Source organism: Trachypithecus francoisi, unplaced genomic scaffold, assembly GCF_009764315.1.
Source record: "Trachypithecus francoisi isolate TF-2019V2 unplaced genomic scaffold, Tfra_2.0 Lachesis_group10, whole genome shotgun sequence".
In the NCBI taxonomy this organism is placed as follows: Eukaryota; Metazoa; Chordata; class Mammalia; order Primates; family Cercopithecidae; genus Trachypithecus; species Trachypithecus francoisi.
The window spans coordinates 77,454,722-77,476,564 of NW_022681455.1; the positions used below are offsets into that span (position 1 = coordinate 77,454,722).

The 21,843-nt window shown below is 45.7% G+C and overlaps 1 protein-coding gene and 2 long non-coding RNA genes across 3 annotated transcripts in view; all 3 read left to right on the forward strand.

Moving 5' to 3' along the window:
• The first annotated feature begins 149 nt into the window (after nucleotides 1–149).
• Nucleotides 150–3,284, forward strand: LOC117087523. Its single transcript, XR_004438839.1, has 3 exons — nucleotides 150–297; nucleotides 2,560–2,753; nucleotides 3,146–3,284. It is a non-coding gene; the product is annotated as an uncharacterized LOC117087523 (long non-coding RNA).
• A 94-nt stretch (nucleotides 3,285–3,378) lies between these two features.
• On the forward strand, nucleotides 3,379–4,044 carry LOC117087524. The gene is made up of 3 exons (XR_004438840.1): nucleotides 3,379–3,549; nucleotides 3,774–3,846; nucleotides 4,008–4,044. It is a non-coding gene; the product is annotated as an uncharacterized LOC117087524 (long non-coding RNA).
• Nucleotides 4,045–6,163: 2,119 nt separating this feature from the next.
• The window catches only part of DNAH3 (dynein axonemal heavy chain 3), a 208,128-nt gene continuing 192,448 nt past the window's right edge, over nucleotides 6,164–21,843 (forward strand). Inside the window, exons 1-6 of the mRNA XM_033217790.1 lie at nucleotides 6,164–6,407; nucleotides 10,584–10,688; nucleotides 11,266–11,491; nucleotides 16,112–16,184; nucleotides 16,766–16,940; nucleotides 20,251–20,440. Of these exons, the coding sequence (XP_033073681.1) occupies nucleotides 6,378–6,407; nucleotides 10,584–10,688; nucleotides 11,266–11,491; nucleotides 16,112–16,184; nucleotides 16,766–16,940; nucleotides 20,251–20,440 (799 nt within the window). The 5' untranslated portion in view covers nucleotides 6,164–6,377. The remainder of the gene's footprint in view (nucleotides 6,408–10,583; nucleotides 10,689–11,265; nucleotides 11,492–16,111; nucleotides 16,185–16,765; nucleotides 16,941–20,250; nucleotides 20,441–21,843) is intronic.

A 21,843-nucleotide genomic window follows, 5' to 3' on the forward strand; every position in this document is an offset into this window, starting at 1 on the left:
AGTGTCCCTTCCCACACGACTGGCTTGGAGTGAGAAAGTTCAGACCACCTTCAAGACAGGCCGACTGGCAGCCGAGAACGAGTTTTCCAGCGGTCTCAGGGTTTCCCCTCCGGTATCCCTAAAACCAGCTGCTCTGGAACGTCTCTGGAGCTCAAGACACACGAGATGAAGTATCACCCTGACTGGAAGTTTTTAACCATGACTCCTCAAATGCAAATGTCATAAGCCAGTGAGATCCTTTCAGATGGATTAGATCTCCATTTTACACATGAGAAAGTCCAGGCTGAGAGAGACAAGGTAAATCAACCCCAATTCCTCAGTTTGCAAGGATCCAAGTCGGAGCAGGAACCCGTGTGTCCCCTGACCCCAAATCTGCCCCATAGAGTAAGGTTTCTGAATATTATGCAATTGACATTTGGGGCGGGATAATTCTGTGTTTCTGAGCTGTGTATTGTAGAATGTTTAGCAACATCCTGGCCTCTACCCATTAGATGCCAGTTACAAGGCCCCCGCACCCCCAATCTCCAGCTGTGTCTCAAAATATTGCCAAATGTCCCCTGGGGCGTTACAAGACCCCTGCCCCCCTCAACCTCCAGTTGTGTCTCAAAATATTGCCAAATGTCCCCTGGGAGGTCCCATCATCCCGAGTTGAGAACCACTGCTGTAGAGCATGATGGCAACTTACTGTGTCATGGCTTCAACCATAATTTAGGGAGAGGGATAAGCCTTGATCTGCTGTTGCACAGTTCTCAGCCACTTTCTAGACGGGGACCTGTGTTAACCGACCTGTGGCCATAGCAACCTGGAGAATAAGTCTTTAGATAACAAAAAGCTGCAGGGCGCGGTGGCTCACGCCTGTAATCCCCGCACTTTGGGAGTGAGGTGGGTGGATCACTTGAGGCCAGGAGTTCCAGACCAGCCTGGCCAACATGGTGAAACCCCCCATCTCTACTAAAAATACAAAAACTACCCGGGCATGGTGGTGCACACCTGTAATCCCAGCTACTCGGGAGGCTGAGGCAGAAGAATCACTTGAACCCAGGAAGCAGAACTTGCAGTGACACTGCACTCTAACTGGGCAACAGAGTGAGACCCTGTCTCAAAAAAAAAAAAAAAAAGCAGTCACAGGGTTGTAGTGAGGACTGGTACAATAGTGGCTGTCGAGGACTTAGCACCTATTGAGGCACAGAGTAGGGGCTCAAAAATATTTGCTGGTATTATTACATCTACCACCTAATGTTTCTGGAAATAATCAGGCTAATGGATAGAGAAATAGCTTGGGGTGATGATTGATGATGATGATGATGATGATGATGATGATGATAAACCACAGAATCCTGCTGTAATTCTTCCACAATAGCAGAAAAGAAGAGCTAATAGTGGGGATAGGACAGACAAGAGTCCCTAAATTCTTAAGTTTTGGCCAATCTTGTCTGGCGTCATGCACTTTGTTCAGCTGCAAAATGCTGGGTTCCCCACCCAGGAAAAGATAGTTTTTTGTGGGGTGTGTGTGTGTTTCCTTAGATTAAAGCCCTGCAATCATCATTCCCTGAATGGATGTTGCTTTGGAAAGCTGAGTTGGGGTTTCCACTGAGATTTTTGTTTAAGGGTGCCATCTAGGGGCGTCTCTGTGAATCTTCGAATTCCTCCCACCTCTGGCAGTTTTGGCTGGGCCAGCAGTTTTGCTTGTCTTTGTGTGGTAGCAGCTTCATCCACCACATCATGTATTTCTCCAGAGCTGGGATCCCAGCATCTCTCCATAGCATCAGGACTTAGCGCTCAAGGAACATGCAGTGGTTGGGAAAAAAAATCCACGTGCAGCCCCTCCTATGCTGTCCGGATTACTTGCTGCAATGGACTGAATGTTTGTTCCTTTAAAATCCAGATGTTGAAATCCTAACCCGCGGTGTGATGGGATTAGGCATGGGGCCTTTGGGAGGTGATTAGGTCATGAAAGTGAAGCCCTCCTAAATGGGATTAGTGCCCTTATAAAAGAGATCCCAGTGGCTCACACTTATCCCAACACTTTGGGAGGCTGAGGTGGATGGATTGCTTGAGTCCAGGAGTTCGAGACCAGCCTGGGCAACATGGCAAAACCCCTTCTCTACTAAAAATACAAAAGTTAGCCAGGCATGGTGGCACACGCCTGTAGTCCCAGCTACGTGGGAGGCTGAGGCAGGAGGATTTCCTGAGCCCAGGCAGTGGAGGCTGCAGTGAGCTGAGATTGCATCACTGCACTCCAGCCTGGGCAACAAAGTGAGACCCTGGCTCATTAAAATAAAATAAAATAAATAACGTAACATAAAATATAAAATAAATCCCAGAGAGCTCTCTTCCCCTCTTTCCACTATGTAAGGATACAATGAGAAGTTGGCAGCCGCAACATGGAAGGGGGTCTTCATTGGAACCAGACCACCCTGGCACCCTGGTCGTGAACTTCCAGCCATCAGAGCAATGAGAAATAAATGTCTATTGTTTATAAGCCACCCAAACTTTGGTACTTTGCTATTGTAGCCTCCAAGGATTGAAACTGTTGCTCTGCTTAAACAACTATTTTAGGTGTCAGGAATGAGCTGCCAGGAACATCAGCCTCTGAATAAGAAATGTGTGAAAACTTTCTAGCGACAGATTAAGACCCTAAACTGTTGATACCAAGAGATGGGGACAACTTGGAACCTCACTGACCTCTCCTCCCCATGTTGGCAGATTTGGCAAATAAAAACACAGGACACTCAAATAAATCTGAATTTCAGGTAAATACGGGTAACTTTTTAGTACAAGTACAGCCCATGTATTGAATGGGACATGCTTACACTAAAACATTCTTTTTTTTTTTTTTGAGACAGAGTCTTGCTCTGTCTCCTAGGCTGGAGTGCAGTGTGGCACTATCTCAGCTCACTGCAACCAGTATAGGCGTGTGCTGCCACGCCTGGCTAATTTTTGTATTTCTAGTAGAGAAAGGGTTTCATTATGCTGGTCAGGCTGGTCTCAAACTCCTGACCTTGTGATCCGCCTGCCTCAGCCTTCCAAAGTGTTGGGATTACAGGCGTGAACCACTGCTCCCGGCCCTAAAACATTCTTTTACCTAAAAAGTTGTTTGTTTGAAATTCTAATTTAACTGGATACCTTGTGTTTTGTCTGGCAGCCCTGTGCATTTGGAGTTGAGAAGATTGAGAAACAAGGCCGGGCATGGTGGCTCATACCTGAAATCCCAGCACTTTGGGAGGCTAAGGCGGGGCAGATCACTTGAGGTCAGGGGTTCGAGACCAGGCAAAACCCCATCTCTACTAAAAATACAAAAATAAGCCGGGTGTGTTGGCACACACCTGGGGAGGCTGAGGCAAGAGAATCACTTGAACCCAGGAGATTGGAGGTTACAGTGAGCCGAGATCGTACCACTGCACTTCAGTCTGGGCGACAGAGCAAGACTCCATCCCAAAAAAAAAAAGAAAGACAAAGAAGATGGAGGATTGAGAAACTTGAAGCCTATATCCTTTCTTAAAAGTTATCCAACACGAAGTTGTCAAACAAAAAACTATTCTGGTACAGGTGAGGCGGCCTGGGGGAAGTCGCTTTCATTCTCTTCGGCAGATACTTTATTTTTCATCTTTCCTCAGATTACATGTAGGTTTTTGGTTGAAACCATGGAACAAATTTCATAACCAGGTTCAAACTTTCCTGCTGACCTAGCTGTGTGACTGTGGTCAAGTTAGTTTAATGTATCAGTTTCCTCAATCATGAAACTTGTGATAATACTGATATTTATATTCTAGGTTGTTGAGAAGATTCAAAGCCATGATGTCTACTAAGTGCTTAGCAGAGCTCCTGGGGGATAGTATATGCTCAGTAAGTGGAAGCCATTATTATTGTTTTGATAGTTTTAAACACTAGTAGACTTAAAGCACACTACATTTCAGATGGTGGCATGTCTCTTACTCACACATGGGCCATAGGGTCCATTGGCTCCACATTAGGTCTATTCTAATTTTTTTTTGTTTTTTTGACAGAGTCTCGCTGTGTCGTCCAGGCTGGAGTGCAATGGTGTGATCTCTGCTCACTGCAACCTCCGCCTCCTGTGTTCATGCAATTCTCCTGCCTCATCATCCCAAGAAGCTGGGATTACAGGTGCCCGCCACCACGCCCGGCTGATTTTTTGTATTTTTAGTAGAGACAGGGTTTTGTGTTGGTCAGGTTAGTCTCGAACTCCTGACCTCAGGCAATCCACCTGCCTTGGCATCCCAAAGAGCTGGGATTAAAGGCATGAGCCACTGCGCCCGGCCCCATTCTAATTTTTCACATTGGATTACAGTTGCTGTTTTTGGTGTGACATGAGGTTTCACACCCTGTATAGGAGACCTGGTCATCTCCCCATTTCTGTCTAAACCAGAATCTCCAGCCGTCTCACTGTCTCATTGATTCCAAATGCTATTTGAAACCGTATGTATACTTTATGATAAAGAGCACAAATCTAAGAGATGGAGAAGCTCAGGGTTAGTTTGAAAGGCTGGAAAGCCCAGCTTTGAGGAAGGAGTGGGAAAAGGGGGAAAATGGAAGTACTTGGTGCTATGCAATGCTCTTCCTAGGAACTCGGGAGTGGTTGTGTTCTGGACAGGTAGTTTATGGAAAGAGGTGTGGACTCAGAGTCATCAGGACAGATTTCAATTGTGTCAGTGCTACTTATGAGTCAAGTTGACTTAGGAAAGTTATGTACCTCTCAGTTTTTTTGTTTGTTTTTCTTTTTACTTTTTGTTTTTTTTTTGAGATAGAGTTTCGCTCTTGTTGCTCAGGCTGGGGTGCAGTGGTGCGATCTGTGCTCACTGCAACCTCCCTCCCAGGTTCAAGTGATTCTTCTGCCTCAGCCTCCCAAGTAGCTGGGATTACAGGTGCCTACCACCAAGCCTGGCTAATTTTGTATTTTTAGTAGAGATGGGATTTCACCATGTTGGTCAGGCTGGTCTCGAACTCCTGACCTCAAGTGATCCACCTGCCTCAGCCTCCCAGAGTGCTGGGACTACAGGCATGAGCCGCGACACCCGGCCCATATCTCTCAGTTTTTATTCCTTATCCTTAAAATAGGAATATCATGGTGTTTGGGGGGAAATTGAATGAAAAAAAAAAACAAGATATGCAAGCATGGCACCCCAAAAAACTCATTAAGTCTAACTTGGTTTTGAGAGAACTTCACAGTGACCATGGAACATGTGCTTTTACTATTTGGATGGCAGCTAATATTGTTACTTTTGAGTATGTGCACATGTATTTCTGTGTTTATCGCAATATTAGTGTTAGCCACAACATTTATAGAGCATCCACTGTATCGGGTGATCGAACTATCCCAGTTTGCCCAGGACTGAGATGGCTTGCAGGATGCAGGATTTAGTGTTAAAACGGGGAAAAACTGGGAAAATATCTGTTATCCTTCTAGTATATGCAAATCGTGCTGTACACGTTATCCCGTTAACCCTTCAAAGCAACCCTATGAAGTAGGGACTCACATAATTGCCATTTTACAGACAGAAAGGACACTTGGAGAGATTAAGCAACTTGCCAAACCACACAGCTAATTAATGAGAAGAGTAGAATCTGAAGTCTGACCTGTCCAACTGTAGATCCCAAGAAATTAACCACCATACTCTGTGCTTTTTGACGTCTCCAAAGGTCTTTTATTGCTGCTGCCGCTGTTATTCCTGGAACATTGCTAAATACCCTCCCATGTTCCCTTCGGTCACCAACACTTCCTGCTGCCCAGCTGGGCCTCCAGCAAAGGGAGACACCAGCTTATAGAGCTAGATCATGCCCAGTGTTGTATGTAGGCCCCTCCTTCCCTTAGCAACAGACGCTGAGACTTGGTTACTGTGCCCAGTGCCTGCATACAAGCACTGCCAGCGTTAGAGTCCAGGGAGGAGGAGGGAGAACAGTTCAGGCTGCCAGGATGTTGTTTGGAGGGGTGAGTCTCCCTCTTCTCTGTATTAATATGTAACTCTGCTTCAGTCTTTCCTCTGCAGTGAACTCAATGTGTTTCTGGAAAATTTCCAAGAGAGAAGCACTTGAGGGAAAGGAAGCGAGGCCACCGCTGGGGAAGTAGGAACCAGAGCTAAAAGCTCAGCAGAAACACAGTGATGTCCCCTTATCTCTAGCTTCCCTTTCTCTCCTCTTCTACCAGGGAACTCCTCAGGGGGCCAAAGTCTATGACCTCAGAGAGGGAGCCTCATGAACAGAGCTTTCAGAACATCTGGAAAGTTCCATTGTTGGTGTCATCCCCATTATGCTATAAGAAGTGTGAATTTCAGAGCAACTGGATAGGAGAGACACATCCCTGGAGAAGCTGAGAGCTCTTTGTTCATTTTTTTAAAATAGCTACAATTAGAGTGGACACCATGGGTGACATGGATTGCTCATCTCAGAAGGTAGGTGTGAATTTTAAGACTTTTCTTGTTTTACCCATTTTTTTTTTTTTTTTTTTTTGAGATAGAGTTTTGCTCTTTGTTGCCCAGGCTGGAGTGCAATGGCTTGATCTTGGCTCACTGCAACCTCCGCCTCCCGGGTTCAAGTGATTCTCCTGCCTCAGCCTCCCGAGTAGCTGGGATTACAGGCATGCGCCACCACACCCGGCTAATTTTGTATTTTTAGTGGAGACGGGGTTTCTCCATGTTGGTCAGGCTGGTCTTAAACTCTCGACCTCAGGTGATCCGCCCGCCTCAGCCTCCCAGAGTGCTGGGATTACAGGCATGAACCACCACACCTGGCTGATCTACCTATATTTTTAATGTGTTGGGAATATGTGAGAAGGGGGATATTTTGATCGTAGGCCAATTGGCATGTTAGATTCCCTTGACTGAACAAGGGTATTCATCACATGTTTTTTGTTGTCTCCTTTGAAATATCGTTTTTGCTGAATTAGACTTTTGGAAATCTTCAAGTTTTGCTGTGAAAAATTCAGGAATAGATACCCGTTCTTCCTTTTCCTTCCTTTCCAAGTCCATTAGACCATATATTCCACCCATCAGTTTTGGACTGTGGCTGAACATCCGAATATTCCGGGGAGCATCTTAAAAACATAGAGTCTTGGTCCCCCACTCCTAGATTCTGATCCAGAAGATTTGGAGTGGGGCCCTGGAATCTATGATTTTATCTAAGACTGGAGTGATTCTGGTGTAGCAGGTCCTCAGACAAGCATTTGGAAACCGCCTTCATGAAGAACATGCATACAACATGTGTAATCAGCAATAAGCTGCCCAAAGTGACAGTTCTACCCAATCTAGTTCCTGAGTCTCTGTTGTATCTCTGTTGAATCACCACGTTGCCATACAGTGAAGTTCCCAGAGGAGCATTTTAAATTGAAACAATAAAACTAAAGTGGATTTGTAGACAATAACTAAGCCAATATGCTCTGAAGTGAAAGCTCCTTGAAATTTACCAAAGAGAAGATTTAAGCATTAATTTCTTTTCTCTCTCTCTTTTTTTTTTTTTTTTGAGACAGTCTCTCTCTGTCACTCAGGCTGGAGTGCAGTGGCACGATCTTCACTCACTGAAGCCTCTGTTTCCTGGGTTCAAGTGATTCTCCTGCCTCAGCCTCCTGAGTAGCTGGAACTACAGGTGTGCGCCACTGCCTGGCTAATTTTTGTATTTTTGGTAGAGACGGGGTTTCTCCATGTTGGCCAGGCTGATCTCGAACTCCTGGCCTCAAGTGATCCACCCACCTTGGCCTCCCCAAGTGCTGGGATTATAGACGTGAGCTACCACACCTAGCCAAGCATTCATATTTTTAACAAACAATTTTGCCTTGACCAGCTAGTTCTTATGAGAATCTCCATCTCCTCTTGAAGGTGCCACAGAGGGTTCTTAGCCAGGTATAGCCAAGAAAACTCTTTGCTCCGTTCCGCAATTGATGCCTAGATCTACTGATGTTGTGTGTGCCCCATGTGTTCCTTATCCACGGATTGGGATGCTTTCTGTTACCAGCGTACTTATGACTGTTTGTGTATTTGTTTTAGTCCGAGGCAATGACATAGCTCAGTTTAATTTGTTTCTACAGAGGTTCTCCTTCTTTCCATTGTGTTCTGCAAAATGCTCACGGTTTGCTTTCTTCATTATGCCAAGAACAGCGTATGTGTCAATTTGCATAATGCAGTAAGGAAGCTGAGGCAGGAGAATTGCTCGAACCTGGGGGTGGAGGTTGCAGCTGCAGTGAGCGGAGATCGTGTCACTGCACTCCAGCCTGGGCGAGAGAGCGAAAACTTGGTCTCAAAAAAAATAATAATAAAAAAATAAAAAAGTCACTGACTTAGAAGGCAAGCCAGCCAATTACATGGCTGGGACGTGTTACCGATCTTCTCTGCCTCATTTTCTTCAGCTAGAATGTGGTTATAAAAAAAATCTCATAAGGTTGTACAGTACCTGGCACGTAATAGTTTGGAATAATGGTAGATATTATTGCTGCAGTTCTTGTTTTTCTGTTGTTATTTAATGAGGTAGGTGCTCGAGGAGAGATAATGATGGTTAATTTGAGTCATCTGTAAGGGGTTGGGGGCAGGGGGGCAGCTAATAGCTGAGTCATATGCCCCTGCCTCATCCGCCCCTCATCAGTGATCTTGCATGTCATAATTTGCACAACCAAATAAATCACATTGATACAATGTTGGCTCATCTTATCTAGGAGTTAAGTCCAAAGTCATTGCCTAAGGTGAAAATCACAGAGAGCCAAAATTGCCCTTGAAAATCCCTCAAACCACCTTTAAAGTGCTGAACAGCAGCACCTCTCGATAAGTCCAGGCCAACAGTTTTGCTTCCGGTGTTGGAACAAATTGCAGTTTCTCCATCACTAGCCCCAGGTGAAGTGGTTGTTTTGCATATAGGGGCTGAGTCTTCAGACAAAACCACATGTCATCTCATTCAATAATGCAGTCACTTTCATCTCTGCTCAGGAGAGGTGGAGGGGCACTTGGGATTTGACAGTGACCATGGGAGCCACAAGTTTACCCTTACCTGAGGCTCGCTCCACAGTATGCACCCACTGGTTGGAATGGAGGACTCAACACCCACACTGTTGAAATAACACTTTTCCTTTTTGCAGGAAGCATAAAGAGTTGCTTATGTGTGTGTTAAATACACAGAAAATTCAGTGCCACTGCCTGTGTGAATTTCTCTTTGGAGTTTTGCACATGTGAAAATGCAAGAGTCCACCTGGTGGGGTGGCTCATGCCTGTAATCCCAGCACTTTGGGAGGTCGAAGTGGGTGGATCACCTGAGGTCAGGAGTTCGAGACCAGCCTGACCAATATGGGGACACCCCATCTCTACTAAAAATATAAAAATTAGCCAGGCATGGTAGTGGGCACCCATCCAGCTTCTTGGGAGGCTGAGATGGGAGGATTGCTTGAATCCGGGAAGCAGAGGTTACAGTGAGCCAAGATTGTACCATTGCATTCTAGCCTGGGTAACAGAGTCTCAAAAAAAAAAAAAAAGAAAAAATACAAGAGTCCATTTTTTTTTAAAGTCACCTCCTTTAATCATACCTGAGGGTAGGGTACTGGGGATGTCCTCAGAATTGGGACTCTTCCACGCGGGAAAAATATCCAAATTTGCTTATAGAAGGGAATCCGAGGAGGAGACACTGAATGGTTAAAATATGAGGCAGGGGCCAGGCATGGTGGCTCATGCCTGTAATCCCAGCACTTTGGGAGGCTGAGGTGGGCATATCACTTGAGGCCAGGAGTTCAAGACCAGCCTGGCCAACATGGTGAAACCCCATCTCTACTAAAAATACAAAATTAGCTGGGTGTGGTGGCAGGCACCTGTAATCCCAGCTACTTGGGAGGCTGAGGGAGGAGAATCACTTGACCCCGGGAGGCAGAGGTTGCATTGAGCTGAGATAGTGCCACTGCTCTCCAGCCTGGGTGACAGAGCAAGACTCCATCTCGGAAAAAAAAAAAAAGAAACAGGAGTGGAAGGGTTGGGGAGATGGTCACAGGATATAAAATTTCAGTTAGATGGAGTAAGTTCAAGAGATCTGTTGTACAGCATGGTGACTAATTAACGATATATTTTATTCTTGAACAATGCTGTGAGAGTGGATGTATTCTCACTGCAAAGATAATAACCATATAAGGTAATGCATATGCTAATTAGATTTAGTCACTTTTTAATGTATATACACTTCAATACATCTCAGAGTGCAATCTCAGCTCACTGCAACCTCCGCCTCGCGGGTTCAAGCAATTCTTCTGTCTCAGCCTCCCAAGTAGCTGAGACTACAGGCACACGCCACCATGCCTGGCTAATTTTCGTATTTTTAGTAGAGATAGGATTTCACCATATTGGTCAAGCTGGTCTTGAACTCCTGATCTCAGGTCATCCACCCTCCCTGGCCTCCCAAACTGGTGGGATTACCAGTGTGAGCCACCGCACCTGGCCCTTATCTGTCAATTTTTAAATAAATGAAACATACATAATGGATGGGAGTGAGAGGGGTGTTTTACTCTGGACCTAAAACCTTTCCTGGGGACCTCTTTAGTCCTAACCAACTCAGAGGCTTGCAAATCTTCCCTAATTGCTAAAGGGTGGCTTTGTTCCCATGTCCCACAGATCGCCAGAAGTGACTCCATACATCACATGAGCCACTCCCAGGGGCAGCCAGAACTGCCCCCACTGCCTGCTTCTGCTAATGAGGAACCGTCTGGGCTCTATCAGGTATGCACACCTGGCTGCCAGCTCTTCTGTTGAGGGTGAGGTGGTGAAGTGCTTTCCCCACTTCTCTCGGTATTTGGCAGGTACTCATTGGGGGTGGGGAGTTAAACAGACCTGACAAGTGGGAATAGTAGCTTTGGTCGCGTTTGCCCCCAGAAGAGGCTGCAGAAGTGTGGGAGAGAGAGCTATGCCATTGTTCAAAGGTGAGTTAGAATCTGGCCATCCTCTGATCTGCTGTGTTATTTAAACTCTCTGAACTTCTGCATGTTTCATTGTAAAATGAGGGTAATTGTTCCTACCTTGTAGTCATGTCCATAAGGAATAAAGACCAGAGATGTCAATTACCTGCCTCAGAGTTACTGGTGAATGCAAGCTATTATCCCTGACGTCAGAATTCATGCTCACAATGGTCAGAGAAGTACAGTTGGTGTCTGTTCAGAAAGTCTTTCCACTGAATGTGCAGAAGGCAGAAACATAGCATAAGGCACTTGGAACTCTCATGAGCCTCGGTGTGAGCAGAACCCAGGCTCATGGAGAGATGTTCCTCGCTGCGTCTCACTCTGCACTTGTTCCCTCGTAGACGGTCATGTCACACAGCTTTTACCCGCCCTTGATGCAACGCACATCATGGACCTTGGCTGCACCCTTCAAAGAGCAGCATCACCACCGTGGACCCAGTGATTCCATCGCCAACAACTACTCCTTGATGGCCCAGGACCTAAAGCTGAAAGACCTGCTGAAGGTGTACCAGCCGGCCACCATCAACGTCCCTAGGGACAGGACCAGTCAGGGGCTGCCGTCATCAGGTACTTGTGGCAGTGTCATACCCTTGGGGCTTTGGAGGGAATTTTTATGTATTTATTTTAGATGGAGTCTCACTCTGTCGCCCAGGCTGGAGTGCAGTGGCACGATCTCGGCTCGCTGCAACCTCCGCCTCCCGGGCCCAAGTGATTCTCCTGCCTCAAACTCCTGAGTAGCTGGGACTACAGGCCACACCTGGCTAATTTTTTTTCTTTTTTTGTATTTTTAGTAGAGACGGGGTTTCACTATGTTGGCCAGGCTGGCCTCAAACTTCTGACCCAAGGTGATCCACCCGCTCCAGCCTCCCAAAGTGCTGGGATTACAGGCATAAGCCACTGCACCCGGCCTGGAGTGAAATTTTTACTCCTGGGTTCTGATCCTGGTTCCCCTTTTGCTGAAGCTAACTTTGGAGAACTTTGTAAAGCCTCACTCTCCTCCTTATCTATAGAGAAAATGATTGCAAATGGCTAACATTTATAGACAGTTCACATATACCAGACACTGTTCTATGTACTTGTGTTATTGTTTGCTGCATGATAAGTTATTCCAAAACTCTGTGGCTTAAAAGGACCAGTATATATTATCTTACAATTTCAATGGGGGCAGGAATGTGGGCATGGCTGAATTTGTAGTGCTGGCTCAGGGCCCCTCACTAGCGTGCAATCAAGGCATACACCAAGGCCACCGTCATCTAAAGGCAACTAGGGAAGGATCCTCTTCCAAACTCACTCATGTCATCAGGTCCTTGCTGGCTGTTGACCATAGACACCGGTTTCTTGCCACATGGGTCTCTCCCTTAGAACAACTCACAACATGGCTTCTGGCTTCCCTTAGAGCAAGGGAGGGAGAGAGAAAGAGAGAGACAGCAAGAGAGAACCCATAGGCTTTTTTTGGAACTTAATCTTGGAAGTGACATCCTATCACTTTTGCCACGTTCTGTTTGTTAGGAGTCACTAGTTCTAGCCCATACTCAAGGGGAGAGGATTACACTACAAAGGGGTGTTACCAGGAGATGAGGATCATTGGGGGCTATCTTGGAAACTGCTTACCACAGCACCTTGTGTGTGTTAATTTAATTCCCACCAAGCATAGGTATATCGACATAAGTGTATCCTTTAGTAATTTTTGTTGGATGTATGTTGGCACTCTTGATCTGCTCTCTGTCTCAAATTCATTTTTATATTTTTCATTTTTCTCTCTGTGCTACGTCTGGATAAGTTTCTCAATTACATCTTCCAATTTATTAATTTTCTTTTCAACTCTATTCAGTCTTGAGTTTTTCATATCTAATGAGAGTTTTTTGTTTAAATGACTATCTTTCCATTTCAAATTTTCTAATTACTTATGGTTTTCTACCTCCCTTCTCCAAATTCTGATTCCATTCTTACTGTCATAGCCCTTTCAATATCACTTGGATGATTTTTTTTCCAAGTGGTTCTTACCAGTGTTATTTGTGTATTACATGTACACCCACAGTCTCTAGGATGCTGCTTTTGCATGTCCCTGCTTTAAGGACATGTGGCAAATAATTAATACCCAAATGTTCAAGATCATGATACACAGAACCTTAAGTTTGCTGCTCTAATTGCTAATTTCATGGTCATTGTCTTAGTTCGTTTTGGGCTGCTATAACAAAGTATCATAAACTGAGTGGCTTATAAACAACAGAAATAAATATGTTATAGTTCTGGAGACTGTAAAGTCCAAGATCAAGGTACTGACAGATTCAGAGTGTGGTGAGGGTCCTCTTCCTGATTCATAGACATCTGTCTTCTCTATCTTCTTGCTGTGTGCTCACATGGGAGAAGGCGTGAGGGATCTTTTTGGTGTTTCTTTTATAAAGGCACAATCTCATTCATAAGATGGAGCCCTCATGACCTAATCATCTCCCAAGAGTCCCACCTGCTGAGACCAGCTCGGTCGGAGGGACCCTAACCCAGCGGTGCTAGAGGAATTAAAGACACACACACAGAAATATAGAGGTGTGAAGTGGGAAATCAGGGGTCTCACAGCCTTCAGAGCTGAGAGCCCCAGACAGAGATTTACCACATATTTTTTTTTTTTTTTTTTTTTTTTTTTTTTTTTTTTTTTTGAGGCGGAGTCTTGCTCTGGCCAAGGCTGGAGTGCAGTGGCGGATCTCAGCTCACTGCAACTCTGCCTCCTGGGTTCCCGCCATTCTCCTGCCTCAGCCTCCCAAGTAGCTGGGGCTACAGGCGCCGCCACTCGCCCGGCTAGTTTTTTGTATTTTTAGTAGAGACGGGGTTTCACTGTGTTCGCAGGATGGTCTCGATCTCCTGACCTTTGATCCGCCCGTCTCGGCCTCCCAGTGCTGGATTACAGGCTTGAGCCACCGCGCCGGCGAGATTTACCCACATATTTATTGAGAGCAAACCAGTCATGAGCATTGTTTCTATAGGTATTAAATTAATTAAAAGTATCCCTGATGGGAAACGAAGGGATGGCCGACTTAAAGGAATAGGTGGGGCTAGTTAACTGCAGCAGGAGCATGCCCTTAAGGCACAGATCGCTCATGCTATTGTTTGTCGCCTAAAAATGCCTTTAAGCGGTTTTCCTCCCTGGGTGGGCCAGGTGTTCCTTGCCTCATTCCCATAAACCCACAACCTTCCAGCGCTGGCGTTACAGCCGTTATGAACATGTTACAGTGCTGCAGAGATTTTGTTTATGGCCAGTCTTGGGGCCAGTTTATGGCCGGATTTTGGGGGGCTTGCTCCCAACACCCACCTCCAAATACCATCATGCTGGGGATTAAGTTTCAATATACAAAATTTCACAAGACATTAGCATTCAGTCTGTAGCAGTCTTTAATGATTTTCTTAGTCCAAAATTACTAATATCTGTGAGAACTAGTACTAATGCCCCCCAGGTTTCATTGTCCCAAAAATTCTCAGGCCAGCTAGAGTCTTTGAATATAAAGTAGTCAGATGCTTTCTTCAGAGCGGCACTGATGTCTGTTATTCATGTCCTTGCTTGAGTTGAGTTCTGCTTATTATTCATTAAAATACATTCGTACTTGGAGGATCTTAAAAATTTATTTTGGAGTAATATTGTTATTGCTGTATTATTTCCATTTTGTGAATCTATACCTCGATTGTTGAGTTTATTGAGAGGATCGCTTGCACCCAGGAGTTGGAGGCCAGCCTGAGCAACATGACAAAACCCTGTCTCTACAAAAGATAGGAAAATTAGCTGGATGTGGTGGCATGCGCCAGTACTCCTAGCTACTCAGGAGGCTGAGGTGGGAGGATCACCTGAGCCTGGGCGGTTGAGGTTGCAATGAGCTGAAATCATGCCACTGCACTCCAGGACAAGCAACAGAGCGAGACCCTGTCTCAAAAAAAAAAAGGATTTTTTGTATTATCGTTAGGTTTAGGCTATTTTGAGAAGTTCAAAGATAGACACTTTAGCAAGTAATATCTAACTAAAGTTTAATAATATAGTTTTTATATCACTTGTTGAATTAATTGTAGCTACCTTCTATTTATTGCAAATGATATTGCTTTTTCCACTTGCAATAAATATATACTTATTGTTTCTTATTTCTGATAATCATAAAATTTATTTCAAAAATAAATGTACTAAGTTTATTTTATTTATTTATTTATTAAAATTTTTTGAGACGGAGTTTCACTTGCATTGCCCAGGCTGGAGTACAATGGTGTTGTCTCGGCTCACTGCAACCTCTGTCCCCTGGGTTCAAGCGATTCTCCTGCCTCAGCCTCCTGAGTAGCTGGGATTACAGGCACACGCCACCACACCTGGCTAATTTTTGTATTTTTTGTAGAGACGGGGGGTTTCACATGTTGGTCAGGCTGGTCTCGAACTCCTGACCTCGTGATCTGCCTGCCTTGGCCTCCCAAAGTGCTGGGATTACAGGCATGAGCCACCGTGCCCAGCCTATTTTATTTTTAATTTAATTTTATTTTTTGAGATGGAGTCTCACTCTATCGCCCAGGCTGGAGTGCAGTGGCACAATCATGGCTCACGGCAACCTCCACCTCCTGGTTCAAGCAATTCTCCCTGCCTCAGCCTCCCAAGTAGCTGGGACTACAGGCAGTCGCCACGATGCCCAGCTATTTTTAATATTTTTTAGTAGAGATGGGGTTTTGCCATGTTGGCCAGGCTGGTCTTGAACTCCTGACCTCAGGTGATCCGCCCACCTCAGCCTCCCAAAGTACTGGGATTACAGGCGTGAACCACCGCGCCTGTCCAAATGTACTAAGTTTAAATGCCCAAGTCTACTTAAAGATAAATATTAAACAGTAATATAACAGGTGTTTAGAAAATAGAGTATACAATATTGGAGAATACATGAAACGAGCAGTTGTTAATTCTTGCCAAATGTATGGATGAATGGAAGATATGCACATCCCCACTCTACAGTTGAGGAAGCTGAGGTATGGAGTGACAAAGCCAGTTCTTCAGGGTCACACAGGTAATCAGTGATGCACATGGGACCTTAGCCCACATCTCCTGCCTCGTCACACCATACCATGTCCACTCCCCTTAGTGTGCTCCTGGACTGTTCCAAGAGTCATGCCCCTGTGGACGGAGAATGGCCCAAGGCCATTGCCTATCACTGATGTCTTTCTTCTCCATTCTTCCAGCAAATAAAAGCTCATCAGAGCCCATGAGGAAGAAAACGAAGTTTTCCTCCAGAAACAAAGAGGATTCCACTAGGTAAGATGATACTGTGGGCACCAGAGAAGGCAGGACAGTGGGCTGAACGGAAGAAGGTTGTGGTCTCACTAAAGCCACACCTGTTTCTTGGCTTCAAAGCATTCCCAGATAATCACATTTTGTCCACCAATCACCTTAATCCAAAAAAATTTTTTTTTTGAGACAGAGTCTTGCTCTGTTGTTCAGGCTGGAGTGCAGTGGCATGATCTCAGCTTGCTGCAACCTCCACCTCCCAGGTTCAAGCGATGCTTCTGCCTCAGCCTCCCAAGTAGCTGGGATTTCAGGTGCGTGCCACCAGGCCTGGCTAAGTTTTGTATTTTTAGTAGAGACGTGGTTTCACCATGTTGGCCAGGCTTTTTGAGATTGTAAACAAAATCAACTGAACAAAACCATGCTGAAATACCTATGAGGTGTTCAGTCGTTACAGTCATCTTTGAAGTATACACACATGACATTAGATGACACAGAGGAGAGGGGCTTCTGTTGCAGAACCACACTCATCAGGCTAGGGAATGTAGGCAACACCACAGCACCTCTCCGGAGAACCAAACACCAAGGGCTGAGCTGTGTCTACTTTTCAGGATCAACTTGGCCTTCAAGACGTCAATCTTCTCACCCATGAAGAAGGAGGTAAAGCCATCTTTGATGTTCCCAGGAAGCAGACCAATGAGTCCAGAACAGCAGCTCCTTGTCATGTTACAGCAGGAGATGGAAATGGAAAGTAAAGAAAAGAAGCCCTCTGAATCGGACCTGGAGGTACGTTCTTGTTGCCCCCTTTCCATCAGTTTGCTGAGGATTGCTCTTGGCATCTCAGTGATTCTAAATTCAGGGAGAACGGCAGAATCACCTGGGAAATGTTTGAAAAACACCAAAGTCTAGACGCAAGACAGGCTACTGGAGAGGGCGCATGTTTGTGTGCTTGTGTGAGTGAGAGAGAGAGTGTGTGTGCATGTTCTCTGCCCTAGTAAGTGATGGAAATTGATACCTTGGGTCCTTTTAGGATATAAGTTGCAAAAATGGTGGCCCATAGGCTAGGAGTGCCAGATTTTACAAGACAAAAAATGGAACACGTAGTTAAATTCAAATTTTAGGTAATGAATAACTTTTTAGTATAAGTATATCCCAAAGCATCCCATATTTTATCTGGGATCTCTATCATAGGCTGAATTTGGCCTGTAGATGTGTTTTAAGAATGAGATGGCTGGGCATGGTGGCTTACACCTGTAATCCCAGCACTTTGGGAGACCAAGGCAGGTAGATCACTTGAGGTCAGGAGTTCAAAACCAGCCCAGCCAACATACTGAAACCCCGTCTGTACTAAAAATACAAAAAAAAAAAAAAAAAAAAAAAGCCAGGCATGGTGGCAGGCACTGTAATTTCAGCTACTTAGGAGGCTGAGGCAGGAGAATCGCTTGAACCTGGGAGGTGGAGGTTGCAGTAAGCCAGATTGAGCCACTGCACTCCACCCTGGGCAACAGAACGAGACTCCATCTCAAAAAAAAAAAAAAAAATGAGGTGGCTGGGCACGGTGGCTCATGCCTGTAATCCCAGCACTTTAGGAGGAGGAGTGGCAAGGATCACTTGAGCCCAGGATCTCAAGACCAGCCTGGGCAACATGGAGAAACCCAATCTCTACAAAAATTAGCTGGGCATGGTGCCATGCATCTGTGGTCCCAGCTACTTAGGAGGCTAAGGTGGGAGGATCACTTGTGCCTGGGATGCTGAGGCTGCAGTCAGCTATGATTGTGCCACTACACTCCAGTCTGGGCAGCAGAGTGAGACCTTGTCTCAAAAAAAGGTAGGGGGAGGGATTCACAACCCTTTCTGGGACAAGACAGCCTATCCCTCGGTCCCCTTCTCTGACACCTCAGGCATCCCAGCTATGATCATGCCACCACACTCCAGCCTGGGCAACAGAGCAAGACCCTATGTCAAAAAAAAAAAAGAATGAGGAAAGTCTCACATAGGCTACATTTTCCAACTTCTCTTGAGAAAACTAAAATATTTGGTGCTAAGCAGTTGCTACCTCCTTTAGATAAGACATACACTCTTCAGTTCATCACAGTTCCCACCATTCCATATTATTTTCTTCGGTCTAGACAACTTTCACTTATTAACATTACCTGCCTGGCTCTAGATAGATGTTGGAGTTTCCAACCAATCTTAAAAGAACAAGAAAACTTTAGAGCAAATGTCTTGTGGATTTAGGGTATATAATAAAATGATTAATAAAAACTCACAGTGACTATGTGCTGTTGGCAAAATTCCATGCTAAACCCTCTACCTCCTTGACCCTACTTGAGACCTGGGTCCTATGGTTATCTCTATTGTCCAGTTGTGGAAAGTGGAGTATAGACTGTTTAAGCAATGTGCCAAGGGCTACAGTGCAGGAGACAAAACTAGAACTTAAAGCATGTCTGGCTGATACTAAAGTCTCTGTAGTTTTTTGTTTTTGTTTTTGTTTTTTTTTTGAGAGGGAGTCTTGCTCTGTTGCCCAGGCTGGAGTGCAGCGGTGCAATCTCAGCTCACTACAACCTCTGGCTCCTGGGTTCAAGCGATTCTCCTGCCTCAGCCTCCCGAGTAGCTGGGATTACAGGTGTGTACCACCCCACTGGGCTAATTTTTGTATTTTTAGTAGAGATAGGGTTTCACCATGTTGGTCAGGCTGGTCTTGAACTCCTGACCTCAGGTGATCCACCCACCTCGGCCTCCCAAAGTGCTGGGATTACAGGCGGGAACCACCGTGCCCCGCCAGCAACCTCTTCTGATCTGAAACTTAAAAACAGACTTCAAGCCCTTTCCTGACACTGTGCTTCTCCTCTGTCTGAAATTAGTCATTCTCAGAGCCACTCAGCCATGCAGCAGCTCAGAGGCAAACCCTAAATATACAAAATGTCCTGAAGTCACTAGGTTCCACTGGCCATTTTTGTTTCATTTGTGTGTTTAGGTTGCTTTCGAAACTCAAAAGCCCTTGCTTGAATAAGAAATATCAGCTGGGTGCGGTGGCTCATGCATGTAATTCCAGCACTTTGGGAGGCTGAGGTGGGTGGATCACCTGGGGTCAGGAGTTCGAGACCAGCCTGGCCAACATGGTGAAACCCCGTCTCCACTAAAAATACAAAAATTAGCTGGGTGTGGTGGTGCACACCTGTAATTCCAGCTACTTGGGAGGCTGAGGCCAGAGAATCACTTGAACCCGGGAGGCGGAGGTTGCATTGAGCTGAGATTGCACCACTGCACTCCAGCCTTGGTGACAAAAGTGAAATTCTGTCTCAAAAAACAAACAAACAAAAAGAACCATCGTGGATCTTGGACTTTGGGGATATTTTTCCCCACTGACAGCTACAAGCTACGGGATCAGTGTTTTATAGTGGATCATTGCTGTTGAGGAGGGTGAACTATTTGAGGCCATTTTAGGAACTTGTCATTCCTCTTCTTTTTTTTGAGAAGGAGTCTTGCTCTGTTGCCCAGGCTGGAGTGCAGTGGCACGATCTCGGCTTACTGCAACCTCTGCCTCCCGGGTTCCAGCAATCTTCCTGCCTCAGCCTCCCAAGTAGCTGGGACTATAGGCGTGGGCCACCATGCCCAGCTAATTTTTGTAGTTTTTAGTAGAGACAGGGTTTCACCATATTGACCAGGCTGGTCTTGAACTCTTGACCTGGTAATCTGCCCACCTTCGCCTCCCAAAATGCTGGGATTATAGGTGTGAGCCACCGCACCTGGCCTGTCATTCATCTTCTTAAAGGTCACCAGATATGCCACCTCCATCCTTGGACTCTGCACTCACTCCACTGTTCCTATCTGGGTGTGGTATTTGACAAATCCTTCCTTATACCCCACTGACATCGCTCTGGTTTTGGTTGAATCCTCTGAAGTCTTGGGAAAAATTTGCCAGTGATCTCCTTGCCATGAGTGTGAAGCGACAGGCCCAGAATGCATGGTTATGGCACGCGAAGGGTGCGGACGAATGCTGTGTGAATGGGGTCCCTTGGCAGCTGATGGGCAGAACAGGTGAGCCCATGATCCAATCATGACCATTTTCTTGCTGGTGGTTTGCTTATGGAAGAGATATAATTACTATCTGACCAATGGAATTCGCAAAGACATGATTGCCCCTGAGGAGGGTGAAGTGATGGTTCGGATTTCAAACCTGATTTCTAACACGCTGCTGACAAGTCCCTTCTTGGAGCCCCTGATGGTGGTCCTCGTGCAGGAGAAGGAGAATGACTATTACAGTAGCCTCATGAAAAGCATCGGTAAGGCTGGTGGGCATAAAGGGGGCTGGGGAGCTTCTATGTAGTGGATGTAGAGGGCACCTCCTTCTTTTTTATTTTTATTTTTGTAGAGACAGGGTGTTGCTTTGCTGCTCAAGCTGGTCTGGAACTCCTGGGCTCAAGCAATCCTCCCTCCTTAGACTCCCAAAGTGCCAGGATTACAGGCATGAGGAACCATGCCTGGCCTGGAAGGCACCTTCTTTCTTCTCACTTTGTCATTTGCCACCCCTGGTTCCACTGGAAATACCCAAAACATAATTTAATTATGTTAATTCAAATTACCGTTAATTCAAATTCCCCCATCCCCCTACCATCACTGATGGCTACACCAGCACTTCACATATTCACGTGCATCCCCGTAATCTGCAGATCTTATTAAAATGCAGATTCTGACTCAGTAGATCTGAAACTGGGACCTGGCCGGGCGCGGTGGCTCAAGCCTGTAATCCCAGCACTTTGGGAGGCCGAGACGGGCAGATCACGAGGTCAGGAGATCGAGACCATCCTGGCTAACACGGTGAAACCCCGTCTCTACTAAAAAAATACAAAAACTAGCCGGGCGAGGTGGCGGGCGCCTGTAGTCCCAGCTACTCGGGAGGCTGAGGCAGGAGAATGGCGTAAACCTGGGAGGTGGAGCTTGCAGTGAGCTGAGATCCGGCCACTGCACTCCAGTCCGGGCGACAGAGCGAGACTCCGCCTCAAAAAAAAAAAAAAAAAAAAGAAACTGGGACCTGAGATTCTACATTTGTAAAGTTTAAACAATTTTTTTTTTTTTTAATTTTTTTTAGTGACAGGGTCTCCCTATGTTGCCCAGGCTTGTCTTGAACATCCTGGACTCAAGAGATCCTCCTGCCTCCGTCTCCCAAAGTGCTGGGATTATAGGGATGAGCCATCACACCTGTCCAAGATTCTACACTTCTTTTTTTTTTGAGACAGTCTCACTCTATCGCCCAGGCTGAAGTGCAGTGGTGTGATCTCGGCTCACTGCAACTGCAGAGGTTGGTCAGGATTTCCAGACCAAACTGGGTGGACCCCTGGGTTCAAGCGATTCTCCTGCCTCTGCCTCCTGAGTAGCTGGGATTGCAGGCACGCACCACCATTCCCAGCTAATTTTTGTATTTTTAATAGAGATGAGGTTTTGCCATGTTGGCCAGGCTAGTCTCGAATTCATGATCTCAAGTGATCCGCCCAACTCAGCCTCTCAAAGTGCTGGGATTACAGGTATGAGCCACCATGCCGGGCCTGCTACTTGTTCTTTATGACCCAGCACAAATGTTGCTTCCTCTATGAAGCTTTCTACCAATCTTTCTTAGTATGTAAAACATTTGGTCTCTAAATTTCTAAGTGTAATGGATGGTATCATCCATGGTGGGTTTTTTGTGTGT